The sequence below is a fragment of the Urocitellus parryii genome, chromosome 4 (genome assembly GCF_045843805.1).
Source record: "Urocitellus parryii isolate mUroPar1 chromosome 4, mUroPar1.hap1, whole genome shotgun sequence".
NCBI lineage: Eukaryota > Metazoa > Chordata > Mammalia > Rodentia > Sciuridae > Urocitellus > Urocitellus parryii.
In genome coordinates, this window is record NC_135534.1 from 203390264 (window position 1) to 203405470 (window position 15207).

At 53.8% G+C, this 15207-nt stretch overlaps 2 protein-coding genes across 2 annotated transcripts in view; one reads left to right on the top strand and one right to left on the bottom strand.

Annotated features, from left to right (window-relative positions):
• Angptl2 (angiopoietin like 2) overlaps window positions 1–14838 on the bottom strand; it is a 34910-nt gene extending 20072 nt beyond the window's left edge. Inside the window, exons 1-2 of the mRNA XM_026386272.2 lie at window positions 14370–14838; window positions 348–1213 (exon numbers count right to left, since the gene is read on the bottom strand). Of these exons, the coding sequence (XP_026242057.1) occupies window positions 348–1164 (817 nt within the window). The 5' untranslated portion in view covers window positions 1165–1213; window positions 14370–14838. The remainder of the gene's footprint in view (window positions 1–347; window positions 1214–14369) is intronic.
• Ralgps1 (Ral GEF with PH domain and SH3 binding motif 1) overlaps window positions 1–15207 on the top strand; it is a 253995-nt gene that overhangs the window by 150972 nt on the left and 87816 nt on the right. The window lies entirely within an intron of this gene.

A 15207-nucleotide genomic window follows, 5' to 3' on the forward strand; every position in this document is an offset into this window, starting at 1 on the left:
AGCTCTGGGCCCCGCCTATCCCTAAGCCTGCAGGAGAGACATCCCAGCTGCCAACACAGAGCATCTCCTACAGAACCTGGGGAGTATGAGCCTCCCTTCTCTTCTCTCAGAAGCCAGGGGGTGTCTGCCCCATTTCCCGGTTCTACCTTTAGACATCCATCAAAGCATTGTAGTTCCCCTTACTCCGCTGGCTCCAGTGGCCTGCCCAAGGGATTGCCAGAGAATTGTGCAAGTCTTTGGCCTGATCTCAACTGGCTGTGCCTCTTCCCCCACTTGTGGTCACAGCCAAGGGAAGCCTGGTACCGGGCTCTGAGGCCCACGTGGGATGGGATCCCAGAAAGACTTACCTGATGGCTTGTCAGTGGAGGATGGAAGGCTGGTGAGGGCAGGCATGGTGGGCAGAGGTGGTGGCAGCACCTTCAGGTTCTGGTCACTCTGGATCTCGTTGGTAGAGATCTGGTTGATGATACGGTTGTAGGTGGGTGGCTGGTAGACCCGGGGTGGGGTGGCAGGGGGCGGCTGGGGTACAGGCCTGGCTGCGGGCACCCTCTGGCAGTGCTCCTCAAGCTGAGCAATGACCTCTGACTGGTTGTGGGCCAGTGTGGCCAGGTGCTGGTACTTGTGCTCCAGGTCCTTATACTTGCTGGCCAGCTGCAGCATGTCAGCCGTCTGGTTCAGGATCCTGTTCTCCAGCTGGGAGAGCTCCAGTGCGTTGTCCCGCTTGCGGATGATCTCATGCAGGAGCTGCATGTAGAGCTGCGTGACACGTGAGTTCATGTTGCGGCTTTCCTTGCGCAGCAGCTTCACCTCGCTCACGATGCCGCCGTCTACCTCCACCAGCTGCTGCAGGGTCTCAATCTGCCGCTTCTGCTTGAGCAACTCGCTGTTGAGCAGCTCCAGCTCCTGCTTGTGCACGCGGTTCTCCAGGAGCACCTCTGGCTCCTTGGAGTTGACGCAGATGGCACCTGTGACCCGCTGCTGGGGAACGATGAAGGTGTAGGTGCACTTGTCCTGGGATTCACCCGCCCGCTTGTACCTGTTGAGGTAAATGAACTCTCTCTGTGAGCCCTCCTCTGTGCCCTCGAAACCATCCTCGGGGCCTGCAGCAACTCCCAGGGTGGCCAGCAGTCCCAGCCACCAGCACGTGATGCACAGTGGCCTCATGGTCCTTGCAATGTGGTGGTTATTCTTTGTGAATGGATTCTATGAAACCCTGAAAGTAAACAGAGGGGAGAATCAGTGACAGTTCGATTCCTGCCAGTAACCAGTGCCATCAGGGTCCTAACCTTCTTGCCAGGTGGAGCATTTCCCAAATACAGTTTTGGGAGGCCACATTCTATTCTCCTGGAGTCGGGGGGCAGGGGAGCCATTCTGGAAGTGATAAGAGACAGCAGGCCCAGCAAGGTAGAGAGGAAAAGGAGGACCTGGACATTTGGATGTTGGGGTCCTGATCCTGCCACTCCTGGAGCCTGAGAGCCACCTCCAGGGAAGCTTGAAGTGGGAAAGAGGAGGCACAGTCTGTCTTGCAATCCTCTGACTGTCATATCGCCTCATCCTGAGCCTTCCCCTGAAGCTCCTGTTACAGGTGTGATCTGTCACACTGCTAAATAGTCTCCTCTTCTGGACCTGAGGTCCATGAGGGCAGATACTACGTCTGACTCAACTTTGTTTCCCTAGACCATGGCACTGAGCAGGCTTTCAGCCTGTTAAATGAATGAGTTACTAGACATAGTATGGAATGTGTTGGGCTTGTAGTGGACAGTGTCAGTAGAAGGATGTGTCCGGTCACATGGCTCTGGTCTGTGCGTTAGCTAGGCTACAGAGTCCCAAACAGGAACAAACAACTGAGCTCTTCTAAATCCAAATATTTGTAACAGCCAGTGACTGCACAGTCCCGATCATTGTAACGTGATTATATCAAATGGGAGCACAGAACAGACACATGTCTCCAGATTTGCTTCAGATCTGTTCTTGGACCATTCATCCTGACATCCGCTGAACATTACAGTATACCGAGCAGCGTGCCAGCGAGCCCCTGCCCTCACGGGGCCTCCACAACATCAGAGTTTTCAGGCACTGGGAGCAGAAGCATCATGTGCTGTGAAAGGCCACAAGGGGTACTGACCTCGTTGGAGGGGTCAGGAACACTTCCCTGAGAAAGTGACCTTCACAATGACCCTCTAGGGATGAGCAGGAGTTGGCAGGCCAAGGAGAGGGGAGGATGTGCACTGGTCCCTCCTCTGGCCCCTGGGGGCATTGCTCCAGCTGCCTCCCCTGTCATCTCATTCTTCCTTCACTCCTGCTGCTGCTGCTTCAACTTGCAGAAGATCCTCTCCTGACCTCCCAGCCCCTCTACAGATACTGTTTTATTCTTCTGCTCCCCTTTTTTTGGCAAAGCTCTCCAAAGAGCTTCCTGTACTCAGGGTTCTTGAAAGCTCTCCCTGTTCCCTCTTGAACCCATCTGTCAGCCCTGCCCCTCTCCAGCACCCCGGGTACTCTAGCAGGTCACCAGTGCCTCAACCTGCTGGGTGGAATGGCCCGTTCTGGTTCTCATTGGTATTTGCTGCCAGCCCTGTGGGCAAAATTGGCAGCTCCCCTCTTGGGTTTCCTTTTGGAGCCGCCTATCTTGCTGGCTCCCCAACTGCCCCTGTTTGGCTTCTTCAGGCCTGTCCTCTTCATGTCAGGGGCCAGGAGCTCTGTCCCAGACTCTCTTTACCTTGGAAATCTCCTCTAGGTGCGGTTACCTCCCAGTGTGGCTCACACCTGCGTGTGTGTCTCCAGCTGGGCTCTGCCCTGGGCTCCAGACTTTGCCCCACTGCCCTTTGATAGTTTTCTCTGACTGTCTACTCAGCATCTCAAGACTTCGCATATCCTCTTTCTTCCCGTCTCTCCCCCAGCTACTTCTTCCTGTTGTTCCTCTGTGAGTAAATGGTAACTGCATTCTAGTGCTCAGGCCAAAAACCCGACGTTGTCCTCAAGTCCCTTCTATCTTTTATTCCCCGCATCTACTTTACCACCAAATGCTGATGGCAATATCCTAGGAACACTCCAGAATGCTACTGCTTCTCCCCACTCCTGTCCCTGCCCTGGTGCAGCCTCCTCCACCTGGGTTATGGCAGTGGTCCAGGAGCTCCTCTAAATCCAAGTGTTCGCAACAGCCAGTGACTGTTCCCCTGCCCCTGCCCACCCTAAGTCTATCCTCAACCCAGCAGCCAGAGGATCCTTTCACAAAAGTCAGATCAGCTCGCCCTTCTACTCCGACCCCTGGGATGGCTCCCCATGTTGAAGTGAAGCTGATGACTCTGAGGTCCTCCCTGACCTGACCCCAGGTCTCGTCTCTGACCCTGGTGCTCCTTATCACCTGCTCCAGCCCCTGGCCCATCCTGCAGCTCACCAAGCACACCTCTGACTGGGGCCTGTATCTGCCATTTCCTCCCCAGAGCACCTCTGCCCCCTTCTTCACTACTCCACCTCACAGCCCGCAGATCTTCGCTGAAATACCACTTTTCTCAGGAGACCCTGCCTACTTATTTAAGATGTTGACCTCTCCACCCTCCCCCTCCACAGTCCTTATCTTAACAGACGTATGCTGCCCCCACCCCGGCCCCTTGAACGTGAGCCCCATGAAGGTAGGACAGGTTAGTTTTGTCCACTGCTCTGTTAGCACGTGGCCTGGAATATAAATATTTGTTGACAGAATGAAAAAAAATACACACCCCGAACAGGTGCTGTGTGGTAGGAGTGCTGTGGAGAGGGATCTGAGGAGCTGAGGCACCCTGACAAGGGACTGCCTGAGGGAGCCAGAGCTGCCCAGGGGAGGTATCTGGGCACCCAGAACATCCGTTTACTGAGTGCGCCTGGTATGACCCCGGGCTACTTTTTTGATTCACCCAGTGTCCTTCAATGGTAAACTTGCTATTTCCATTTTACAGAGGAGGAAACTGAGAGGAGACCCAGAGGCTAAGTGACTTGCCCAAGATCACAAAACTGGAAGTTGGCACAACCAGGACTCAGTCCTGGTCTGATGGACACAAACCTCCAAACTCTTATAACTGTGCGGAAATGGGCTTAACCTGATGGTTAGTAGTAAAACAGACATTAGCATGACCACTTTCCAGTTTCACATTCTTCTGTGCTAAAATACTAGCCATGCCACAGGACCAAAAATTGTGTCCCACCTAGGACTCCCTGGGGTTTCTCGATCTTGTGCCAGCCAGCAGGCAGGTACAGAGCAGACCCTGTGCCTGAGGGCCATGCCAAGCAATATTCCACTGAACGCCAAAGCCCATTCATGGTCCCTACCAACAGGCGGGCTCAGGCCTCTCTGGCCAGCTGGAAAGAGGTGTCTGAGAGCTTCTGGTTTGGGTTCTGCTGGGAGGTGGGACTGCAGTGACGTCAGTGGAAATGGCTGGTTTGCAAGTGTTTGCCTGGTTTCCATCATGCCTTGGCCACTCCCTCCCATACTGGTGGCCATGCCTGCCCAGAACAATGAGGAAGAGCCACCCCCAGGCTAGGGCAGGCCTGCTGCACATTGTAGGCTGCTCACCTGCTGTGGCTGGTGACAAACACCTCTGTGCTGCTTTGCCAGGGCCAAGATACTGCCAAAAGCCCAGGGAGGCAACCTGGCTCCAGGAAAGGCTTGAATTCCAAACTTTCCCAAGGCCTCAGACCCAGAGGGCTGCACTGTCTGAGTTCAGTGCCTTCCCAAGTGTGGGCTCTTATATCCCTCCTGGGAAAGATCTCGCACTTGGGCCTGAAATCTGAAGGCTGAGCCTCTTCTATGAAATGCAGCAATCCCACCCATGTTGCACACCGGGTGAGAAAAGTGGAAGCACTTCAGAAACTAGAGGTTGGAACAACGTGATAGCAACACTGTGACTAGAATTAGAATGATAGTAACAATATTAACAGCAAAATGTGCCACTGTCTTGGACCCTTACAGTCACCCCCTGAGGAGATTCTGACAGGGAACAGCGAAACATGAGCAGGGGGAACTCAAAGTTAAGGAAACAGTTTTATAAACTGAGTCCACTGTGCTGACCCCCACATGCTTTGTGTTTTTTTTTTTTAAAAAAACAATGTACCTGCAGCCTCGATTAAATAGAGCATATATTACATTGCTCAGCAAACAACCTGTTATCTGCAGGAGAAAGGCAGGCCAAAAAGCTGATAAGAACAAAGTTACCCTGACATGTGTGTAGGGGTGGGGTGGGGAGGGTGGACTTCTGTGACCCTTACACAGACCAGATCATGGAAATCAGAGAGATAAGTATAATTCCCCAGGTTCCAATTAGAACATGAGCCAAAGTGACCTAGAGTTGTCATGACAGTGGTGACTTGAAAGTCTGATTTCATTCTGCTGTTGGTCAAAAGTTAAGAGATGGATCTGGGTGGGACTTTCTGGAAACTTCCGGGGACTCCCCAAAAAACTGGAGTGCATTAGGAGCTCACTGTCCTTCTCTCTGAGAGGACCCACTCTCTCCTGTGAGAGTGTTGCTTTTTCCCTTTTCCTATACCTTCAGTAACCTCATGCCTGTTATTCTGAGTGACATGTCTGAAATCTTTCTGGCATGATTGCAAGAATTGGGGTTTGAAGCAGAGATCTCAGTGACTGCCTCAGTTTTGTGGCAGGCCTCTGCCCTGTAACAGTAACACTGTTACCACACTTCACAGAGGAGGTTCTCAATCCCAGTCCAAGCCACTTTGCCCAGAAGCAGTCTGCTACCTGACAGTGCCTTAGCTGCCTGCTCCACTGTAGGGTGGCGAGGCCAGGGCCAGGGTGCCCTCGTAGACTGTGATGTCTCAAAAGAGCCTTTCTTGCAATGGTCAGGTTAAAAGTCAACCAAACTTGAAAGCCCACACTTGCACATGGCTTCGGGTCTTCAAGGCCCTTTGTGGAAACATTGTCCCCTTCAATCATTCCAACATTCAGATCTAGTTATTAGCATTATGTCCATTTTAAGGTGAGGAAACAAAAGCTCACAAAAGTGCCAGGTGACTGGCTTGAGAACACATTGCTGGTAGTGGGACCAGTCTTGAAGCTGTTCAATAGATTTGGGGTCTTACTGTCTCATCTCTTTGGAGCCTGGACTTAATGGGGTGACTTGGAGCAGATTGACTTACAGAAAGGTCGGGAAGGGACTGGGCACTGTGCCCGGGGCCTGACATATGTTGTCCCGAGTAACCCAGTGGGGTTGTTATTTTGTTATTCCCCACATTTGATCAATGGAGATGCTGAAGCCCAGACAGGCAAAGGGACTTGCCCTAGAACACGTGACAGGTAAGGGCCCAAGCTGAGCAGCTGGAGCACAGTCCCCTCATACCCAGAGCCATGGCCTGCACTGCCCTTGGCCTCTGAGGCATTTATTTTCCTTAAAGATTCCAACCCCCAAGCCTTTTGCTAGTTTGGCAGTTCTGAATGGGCAGTAATGAGTGTGTTTACTTTTGCTCTCTTGATATTTATTCAACTAATTGCATCCCAAGAGAAGTAACCCCCCCCCCCGCCCCCCAGCATTCCAACCGTCTTAGGCCTGGAGAAGAGCTTAGTTCCTATCAAGGCCGAGCTCCTCAGTTTCTTCCTATGACCAACAAAGAAAAGCAAATCCAACTGTTTTCTTTGGCTTCAAAATTAAAGTAAAAACGGCTCTTGGAATTGCTTTTCCACATTGTGTTGTGAGGAGTTTCCACCGTGCAGGGTTTCCCTCCCCACAGTGAGGCTGGTGACCATGCCGCGTGACAGCCTGTACACAGAGGGAGAGCCCTTTGCCAGGGCTTGGTCCTACCCAGCCTCCCTCGGGGGGCTGCTTCTGAGTGTCCCTGCTTGGCTTGTGTGGCAGGGCCACACACTGTGCGTTCACATCCCTCTCACCACCATAGCCCTACAGCCTAGGCTATGGGCCACTTTGTGGGAAGAAGTGACATTTTGGTACAATGGAGTTGTGTCCTGCCCTGTGGCAGAAGGTGCTGGCCTGAGGTCTACTTATGAGTTCTCATGCCAAAGGTTAGGAATGAGAAAAGTTCAAATTATAAAAATGATAACCATAGCCAATGGCCAGCACTTATATACATCATCTCAGTTCTCCCAGCAACACTGGGAGGAGGCCCTGGCCATCAGCATAGTGGCCATGGTTGTACACTCTTAAACTTGAAGGGGAACAACATACATTTGTGGTCTTGTGCATGAGTATCATAGCTATTTTCCAGTCTCCACAGAGATGCTGTTAAGGCTGGCAGCAGGGCTGACAGCCATCCCATTTGCCGGTAAGGGAATTAGAGAGATTCAAAGACTGAATCATTTGCACGAATCACAGTATTACTAAATAGCAGAGCTGGCAACAGAATCCCAGAATATACCCCCAAGCACACCTGCTATGAAAGTGCCAAAGTAACAGGAAACCCAATAGAAAATGTTCTCTGACCTTCCAGGCAGGAGGAGGACAGGAGCACTCTTGGGGTCCCCAGGATTGCAGACTGCAGGGAAACCTCCAAATTAAGCCTCACTCTCAGGAGCTGCTGCTTCATTAGGCCAGGTGTGGTCCTGCCTGGAGAATGCTTAGACACCCCCTTCCCAGGCAGCACCACCCCCTTTGTCCCTGAGCAAGGGCTGAGAACAAGTCCAGGCTAGAGGTGTCCCAGCCCCATAGAAGGACCAAGAAGCAGGCCTCTGCCAAAGCAGCGAGCGCATCTGGAATTGCCACCTGGCTCACGTGTGCCCACCAGCTCCAGGTATCCGGTTCTAGCAAGCTAGAAACTCAAGCTGTGCTCAAGTGAGTCTGACGGACAAGAATGTGAGTCAGGATCATTAGACCAACATCAGGACAGAAGAGAAACAGTGGAAACTTCGGCGCTGACAAATGGTTGTTGCTGCAAGGGCCTGGCATGCTCGCAGAGTGCACCTAAGCTGTCTGCTGACCCAGGGTGCAAGAGGGAGTCAGATGAAGAAAAAGTCCCAAGAGGGCCCAGCTGACCACGCTGTTGGGAATAGCGGCTGGCGTTTGTTGTAAACTGATGTGCCCCTCTGCACTCTGTCTCATTGGCTCTCACCCTTAATCTGAGGGCCATACCTACTGCTTGCCCTCCGACCCCAGGGCCTGTTGTCCTGTGTGATTATTCATAGCACCCTGTTTCATTCTCAAATGAAGCACCACGCTTCATTTGACCCCTTACCCAGAAGAGTCTTGTCAGCACGAGGCAGTACAGGAAACCCAGGTTGGGAAGGTGAGGTTGCTGCTGACACTTGGAGTAAATGTCAGGCCTGGGATTCCACTGACACTGCCAGCCCCAGGCCCTCACGCCCACCAAGGCTGCCTCTCCAACCAGAGTGAATAAAAGGTGCCTGTTTGTTTGTTTGTCCAATGGCCAGGAGGAGATTACTTCATACTGTTGCCTGGATGAGTAGAAATGGCATTCGGATCAGCACAGGCGGGGTTTTGTTGGATGTTAGAAAGAGCTTCTTGATCTTACAAGTGGTGAGACCCCAGAATGGGCATCTAGGATGAGCAGTGGCAGCCTCACCTTGGAAAACCTGGAGAAGGGACTGTGCATCATTTGTCCTCCATGATTCACCCCCAGCCTGGAGGCCAGGGAGGGAATAACCAGATCTTCAACTGCCGTGCCTCCCAGCCTGGGACCCTGTGAATCATCTGCCGCCAGAAGGCTGTGTAGGCTTCCAGGGAGGCTACAGCCAGTTCCTAAGCCCTACCAGCTCAGCTCTCACAAGACCTGCAAATGCACCATTTGTCTCCTGTCCAGCCTTCCATCACCCATCCATTTAGCCTTCCTAGCCAGCCCACCATTATAGATTGCAGCAACCTGGGTCCAGCCCTGTCACAGGAGATAGGAACACAGGAGTGAGCCAGATAGCCCAGGATCAGAAACGCTCCAGATGTGCTTAGAGGAGTAATAGGGGGTGGGGACAGTTTTGCCTGATGCCCTGGGCTCTCGTGCTCCTGGCACGGGTGAGCTGCTGTCTCTAGGGAAGGACTGAGCGCATGGAGGCGGGATGTGGTCACACTGTGAGATCATAGGGCAGGAGGGGATGTGGTTAGGCTGGTTGCCTTTGCCAGGGGGCCAAGGATACTGCTGTTATTTTTTGGGAACCATTTTGAGATTCCCCTAAAGTCCACGCACTGAACCCTCTGTGCCAAGAGCCATGGCCAGCAGAGCAGAGGCAGGGAGTCTGCAGAAGCCATTTAAGAGTCCTGGCTGCTACATTTCCGGTAATGCCTATGTGCTCTGGAGCCCTGGAACTGGGGGAGCCTCAGACAAGAGGGAGAAGTCAGGGCTGGATAGCACTACCCCAGGGTGGCTTCTTGGGGAATCCAGGCTTTGCCTGCAGCTGCTTTTCTGGGTACCAGGGCCACCAGGGACACCTTGGCCTGTCAGAATGGATTTGTTCCTTGAGCACTGGAGCGAGCTCTTTTGGGGTCTATTTCATTGATCCCTCTGCAAGGCAGGGGCTGTGGTTGTCCCCATTTCACAGATGAGCACACAGAGACAAGGTTCACAGTCACTTGCCCAGGACCACAGAGCTGCCAAGGGGTGGAGCTGGGCTTGGAGTCAGCTTTTTGCCCACACAGTTCTAGCTGGCTCCCTGCCTTTGGGCGCTCTCTCCATGGCTGTCCACACTGCCTGCACATCCAGGGCCGCCTTTCCAAAACTCAATGAGGGGTCGCTTCAGCATCCTCCTTCCAAACAGAGCCCAGCTGCCAGCTCCTGGCCTTAGCATGTGCCCTGCTTTCTGCCTTAAGCACTTCACCCACTGCTTCACCTGATGCGGGCCTGTCTTCCTTTCAGGTGACCTCACGAGACCATTTCTCTGTGAAGACATCCATTTGTAGTGAGGTCCCCACCTTCCTCCAGTTTGCAAAAGTGGCCATGGCCTCCTCCAATCCAGGATACAGGTCACAGAATGCACCCATCTGGCCACCTGTGAACTTCTTAAAATCATGGTGAGCTTGGATGCAGACTCAGAGGTGTATTACCCTCTGAATGCCCAGTGCCCAGGATGGCACCCAGGCCACTGAATAGGAATTCTAGGAGTTCATTCATTCCGAGTATTTCCCCAGCCAGCTTCTATACCATAGGCTAGAGATACAGCAGGAAAAAGGCAGGAGAGGTCCCTGCCCTCAAGGGGCCCACAGCCTCAAGCATTCCTAAAGAAGATGATAACACCCAGATAGGTCAGCTCAGAGGCCCATGATCCACTCAGGCTGGGGCCTCAGGGAAGGGGAGGTATCCCAGAAAAGACACTGGCTGGACATTAGGGAGGCCTGTTGTACAGCTGGGTGGAGGGCTTGTTTGCTTGAGACCTGGGTCTGGGGTTTGCTCCGTGTTTCCACTGGTTGTCTGTTATACAGATCTCCTCTCTGCCTGGCTCAGGGGCGGTTTCGGAAGTTCGGCAGTAGTTGAGGCAGACAGGACCTTCCCTGGGGGAGGGTGGATTGGGACCACCTTAGATGGGGCTTTGGGCATTCCAGAGCCAGACATGTTCTTGGGCATCTCTGGCAAAAAAGAGGATTGATCTGGGCTTCTCTGTGGTGGTCTTGGCTTGCTTGTGGGAGGACCGGGCAGCAGAGGGGGCTGAGGCTCTGGGCCTGCTGGCCCCAGGACAGGCTGATATCGCCAGAGAAAGGACCTGACACAATAGCTGGATTGTCAGAGGCTGGCTCCCCCACCCAACATTTTAACATTCCTATGATCAGAATGTGTCTCACAATTGATATGTACATGGAACAGGACACTGTAGAATTATAACCGCCACCCCCCCCCAAAAGCTGTTATTAAAGCAGTCCTAAGACTCAGTCCACGTGAGGGAATATAGTTTTGTCATAGAAACTGCCCCCAAATGAGGTTTCTGGCGTGACCTATCTATCACCACAAACTTCAAGCTGCCCACAGCTGAATAACCCTTCTATTTGGGGTGTTTTATATAAATACACTGGGAAAAAATGCGCTATTCAGTGAATTGATTCTTTCTGGGGCTTTCTGCCGCATGATTGTGCAGGATGGTAGTGGGCTGGGCTGGGATGAGCACAGATTGGGTTTGCATCTTTGCCCTTTGGCCCACTGGTGAGACCATGAGAGAGGCACGGTGCTCCTGAGCCTCAATTTCTGCTTCTGTAAAATGGGGCAGCACCACCCACCTTGAGAACCCTCTGAGCCCCATGGGCCCCCTCTTTAGGACTCTTACACCACTGTGTGTTGGTATAAATATTTACTATCTACCTGCCTCATCTTGCTGGGCTATGGGCTCCACACAGCAGGGCCCCACCCCGATCTGTCTGTTGTCAATTGAGAACATTCCAGATTAAATGGGTTGTGATTCAGAGAGAGGCCAGAGGCTGAATGTACCTGCCTTGGGTGGGGCTTCTGTCTGTTGTTTGTTCTATTGTAGCTACCAGATGCCATCTCTCAGATGTCAGCTCAGGGATTGCTCAAGTGTGGCCCAGTACAAACAGTGAGGATCTGAGCACAGAATCTGCAGTCCTAAGGGAGTCTGCAAAGGAGGATGCAGAAGATGCTCTGTGGTACCTCAGTCAAGTAGATGAACATTTCTCTGAGGCCCCACCCCCACGTGCTAGAGCTGAGTTCTGTTGGGGGCCAGTGCCATGGCTCACCCAGGCATGCAGGTGTTTAATATCCCAGATCCACCGTGTTCTGGCCGTGGTACAGCAGGGGTGGTGTGCAGCTGCTGGTACATGATACCAGGAAGAGACGTAACACTCCTGCTCCACTGCCTCCAAGGTGGGCTTCTGTGGATAGCAAGCCATGTGATGAGGCCGGATGAGGTGAGGCTCTCAGAGGGGATAATGCAGCGTTCCATAGGACAGTAAAAGCAGACTTGGCTGCTGGGGGCATGGGACAGGGACCCAGCGATAGTATCAGGACAAAAGAAATTGAGGAACCTTACTCAAGACAGTGGCATGTGGAGGAAGAAGACATGGACTTTGTAGACTGACATCCAGGTTCCACAGAAATCAATTAAGTGTGTAACCTTGGGCAAACTAACCTCTCTGAGCCTTAGTTTTCTCATCCATAAAATAGGATGCTAACCTTAGAACCTGCCGCTGAGGGTTGTGGTGATAATGAAGTGGGACAAAATGTGCTCCTCACTTAGCCCAGTGGGAGCTTTTTCTAACCATGATGGGCTCCTTCCTCCACCCGTGAGCTTGCAGCAGTGCCGTGTGGAGCCCTCTGGACCATGTGCTTTACGTGTTTGTGTCTCTTCCACTGAGACCCGTTAACCAGGCCATGAAGTTAGTCAGAGCCTCTGCTCAGCCTGAACTGTCCAGAGAAGACCATGAGCCACCACGCCAGGCCTCCCAGCTGCAGCAGGGAAAATGTGGCTTCAGCAGCCACAGAGGCCTGTGCTAGAGAAGCACATATTTCACAGCAGCTTTCAAAATGCCTCCGAGAGCTCAGGGAGCCTATTGGGGCTAGAGGACAGAAGGTGCTCTTCTGGAATTAAATGCACCAGTGTTCTGTGGCACAAGATTCACCACCGTGGCCAGCCTTGCTGGTGGCCACTCCATGCCTCTTCCTCTGCGACTCTAGGACAGTCCTGGCCTCTGGTCCTCCTGCATCATTGAGGAAGTTTTATTTTCTCTGAGATTCTAGCAGGGATGCAAGAGAGCAGAGCAGTGGTTCCCGTGGGCAGGTGGAAGAGGTGGGGTGCTCTGCCTGTGAGGTTCACGTGCTTGGATCCATGTGTCTGCACAACTCCTTGGTGTGGACTTCCAGAATGCAGACATGCTGCAGGTGACTCCATACATAAAGCCCCTTGGGCTCCTGGAAGGTCCCCATGTGGGTAGTAGTGGCTGCAGCACTGGCTCTGCCTTCTGGGATTTCCTAAAAACTTTAGCAGAATGTGTCCAGAACAGGGAAGTAATTTGAGTCCCTGCTGTCCCCTCTGTGCAATTCCGATTATCATGGCTCATGATAACCAGTGACTGATGTTTTCTAAGGATTTTGCCACACACCAGGTCACATGTGCTCCTGGAGAGCAGGGGAATGTAGCTCAGTGCATCTGGAGCTACATCACCGGACTCGAGTCCCAGGGCTGGCACTGACTAGCCCCATGGCCTCGCACTCCACCCCCACCTCAGTTTCCTCACCTATAAGATGGGGATACGTGATCGTGTCTGCACTGTAGGGAGATTGTAAGGATTCTGTGCATTGGGAAGTACTTGGCTCAGCTGCTGCTGAGACGGGCATTATTATGCTCACATTTCACAGAAAACTGAGATTTAGAAAGGCTAACCATTCTGCCAGAGCCACTTGGCTAGTAAGTAGAAGAGCCTGGACTTGAAGCCAGCTCAAGAGCTCTACCCTACTCTGCCTGCACTTGGAAAATCCACGTGGGGAGCATTTGGCCGACCTAGGAAGTGGCGCTCTCAACTTTCCTCAGAGCCCTGGTGAAAAGAGATCCTTTTCTGAGTAACCAAACTGGCCTCTGGGAGCTCTCATAATCCCACAGCAGAGGCAACAGCTGACCCATGACACACATATCACAGAGGGAGAAGGGAAGGATCAGTAAAGAATTTCTGTTTGGAAATGTTATCTAACGCTGAGAACTTTCAAGGGACTCGTATGTGACGCCTGCAATGTCCCCCTGCTGAGCTGCCAGGGAAGCCCATCGTCCCCTATTTCTTGGCTGCATTCAGCAAGTTCAAGACCTGGGGGACACTGGGTGCTTGGAGGGGTCTGATGTCCTAGGGCATGGAGGGAAGATCAGGGCAGCACTTTGCCCCAGTCCCAGTGGCAGAAACCCATGGGTGACAGACATCCCATCCAGCACGGGACACTTCTGCTGCTGTCCTCACCAGCTGGAGGGATGTGAACAGGCTGCTGGGCTCCAGGGAACTTTCTAAGCAAGGCCCTGGTCTACCTCTGGACTGCATTTGCTTTTGCTTCTGCCTTGGCATATTCTCTAGCCTGGGTGTGCAGGAGCCCAAAGCCTAAGGACGCCTCGCCAAGTCCCGCTACCCTGCTGTCTGCAGCTGTCTGTGCACTGCCCCCTCAGGCACACACCTACCCGCACAGCACATATCCCGGCTGCGGCCCCATCCCAGGAGCCGCCTGCTCTCACCCCACAGGCCCTTTGTCTGAAGGAGGAGAGTGGGGCTCACTGATGAAGCCCTCAACGTCCTGACCTGTGATCTTGCACCCCAAGCACCACCCCTGCCCATGTCCACAGTCCTGCCCAGGCAGATGCCTGGTTGGCTCCAAGTAAAAGAAGGGAGTGTTCCCTGTTGGGTCCAGCTGCACACACTCCCTGGTGGAAGGGTCAGGGTCTGAGCCCCCAGCCCCGGGGCCAGCTGCTGCCTTGCTGCCCCTTGCTGCCACAGACCTGGCAGCTGGCCCCTTACCTCTTCCCTCCTGTGTGGCTCCTGGGGCCGCTCCTCACATGCTGCACTGTGGCGTCAGCGGGGCAGCTTGTCCATGGCCTCCAGGAGAGGTCCCAAGTCACAGGCCGAGCTGGCGGCCCGGCAGCCCTGCTCACTGGCCTCTGTTGGCTCTGACTTGCAGCCTGCTCCAACGGGGATGGGGCGGGGGCTAGCGGGGTGCCCCAGGGCTGCTCACAACCTGCTTTCCCTCACCGCGGGGCAGGCGGCCACCTTGGTGCCATGCTCTGCAGGTCTGGCCTTGGGCAGTGCCGCTCAGGGCTTGGGGTCCATCCTCAGGCCGACTGCAGCAGCCTCATTTGAACTCCCAACTCCTTTGTGGAAGCTTTACATGCCGCTGGAGGAAATTGTGAGCACAGCCTGACCCTGGTTGGCTGCAGGCACTTCTCTCCACCCACCAGTGCAAGAGGATCCCCCAGGCCCCAGAAAGGCTCCGGGCCTCCCCTCAGCCCAGACAGGGGCGGGCCGCCCGGTGATGTCACACTAGCTCTGGCCCCAGCTGGTCCAGCCCCTCCCTGCCCGCCCACTTTGGCGGCCTCAGCGGCCCCCTCCTTCCTCCACACGGGCTGGCGGGCCAGCTCTGCTCCCTGGCCCGCTGCTCCCCAGAGCCAGGCAGCTCCGGGGGCGTCCTGCAGAGGCAGAGCACTTCCCAGTTGACTCAGGTAGTGGGCTCAGATCGCTGCCCTGCAAGCCCAGGGAGCAGCCCTCCCTGACAACTCCCGCCCCATGCACTGCCTACAGAGCCCCAGTCCAGGGCACCGCTCAGCTCTGTAGCCTCCCTTTGTCAGCTCCCATTTTGGAG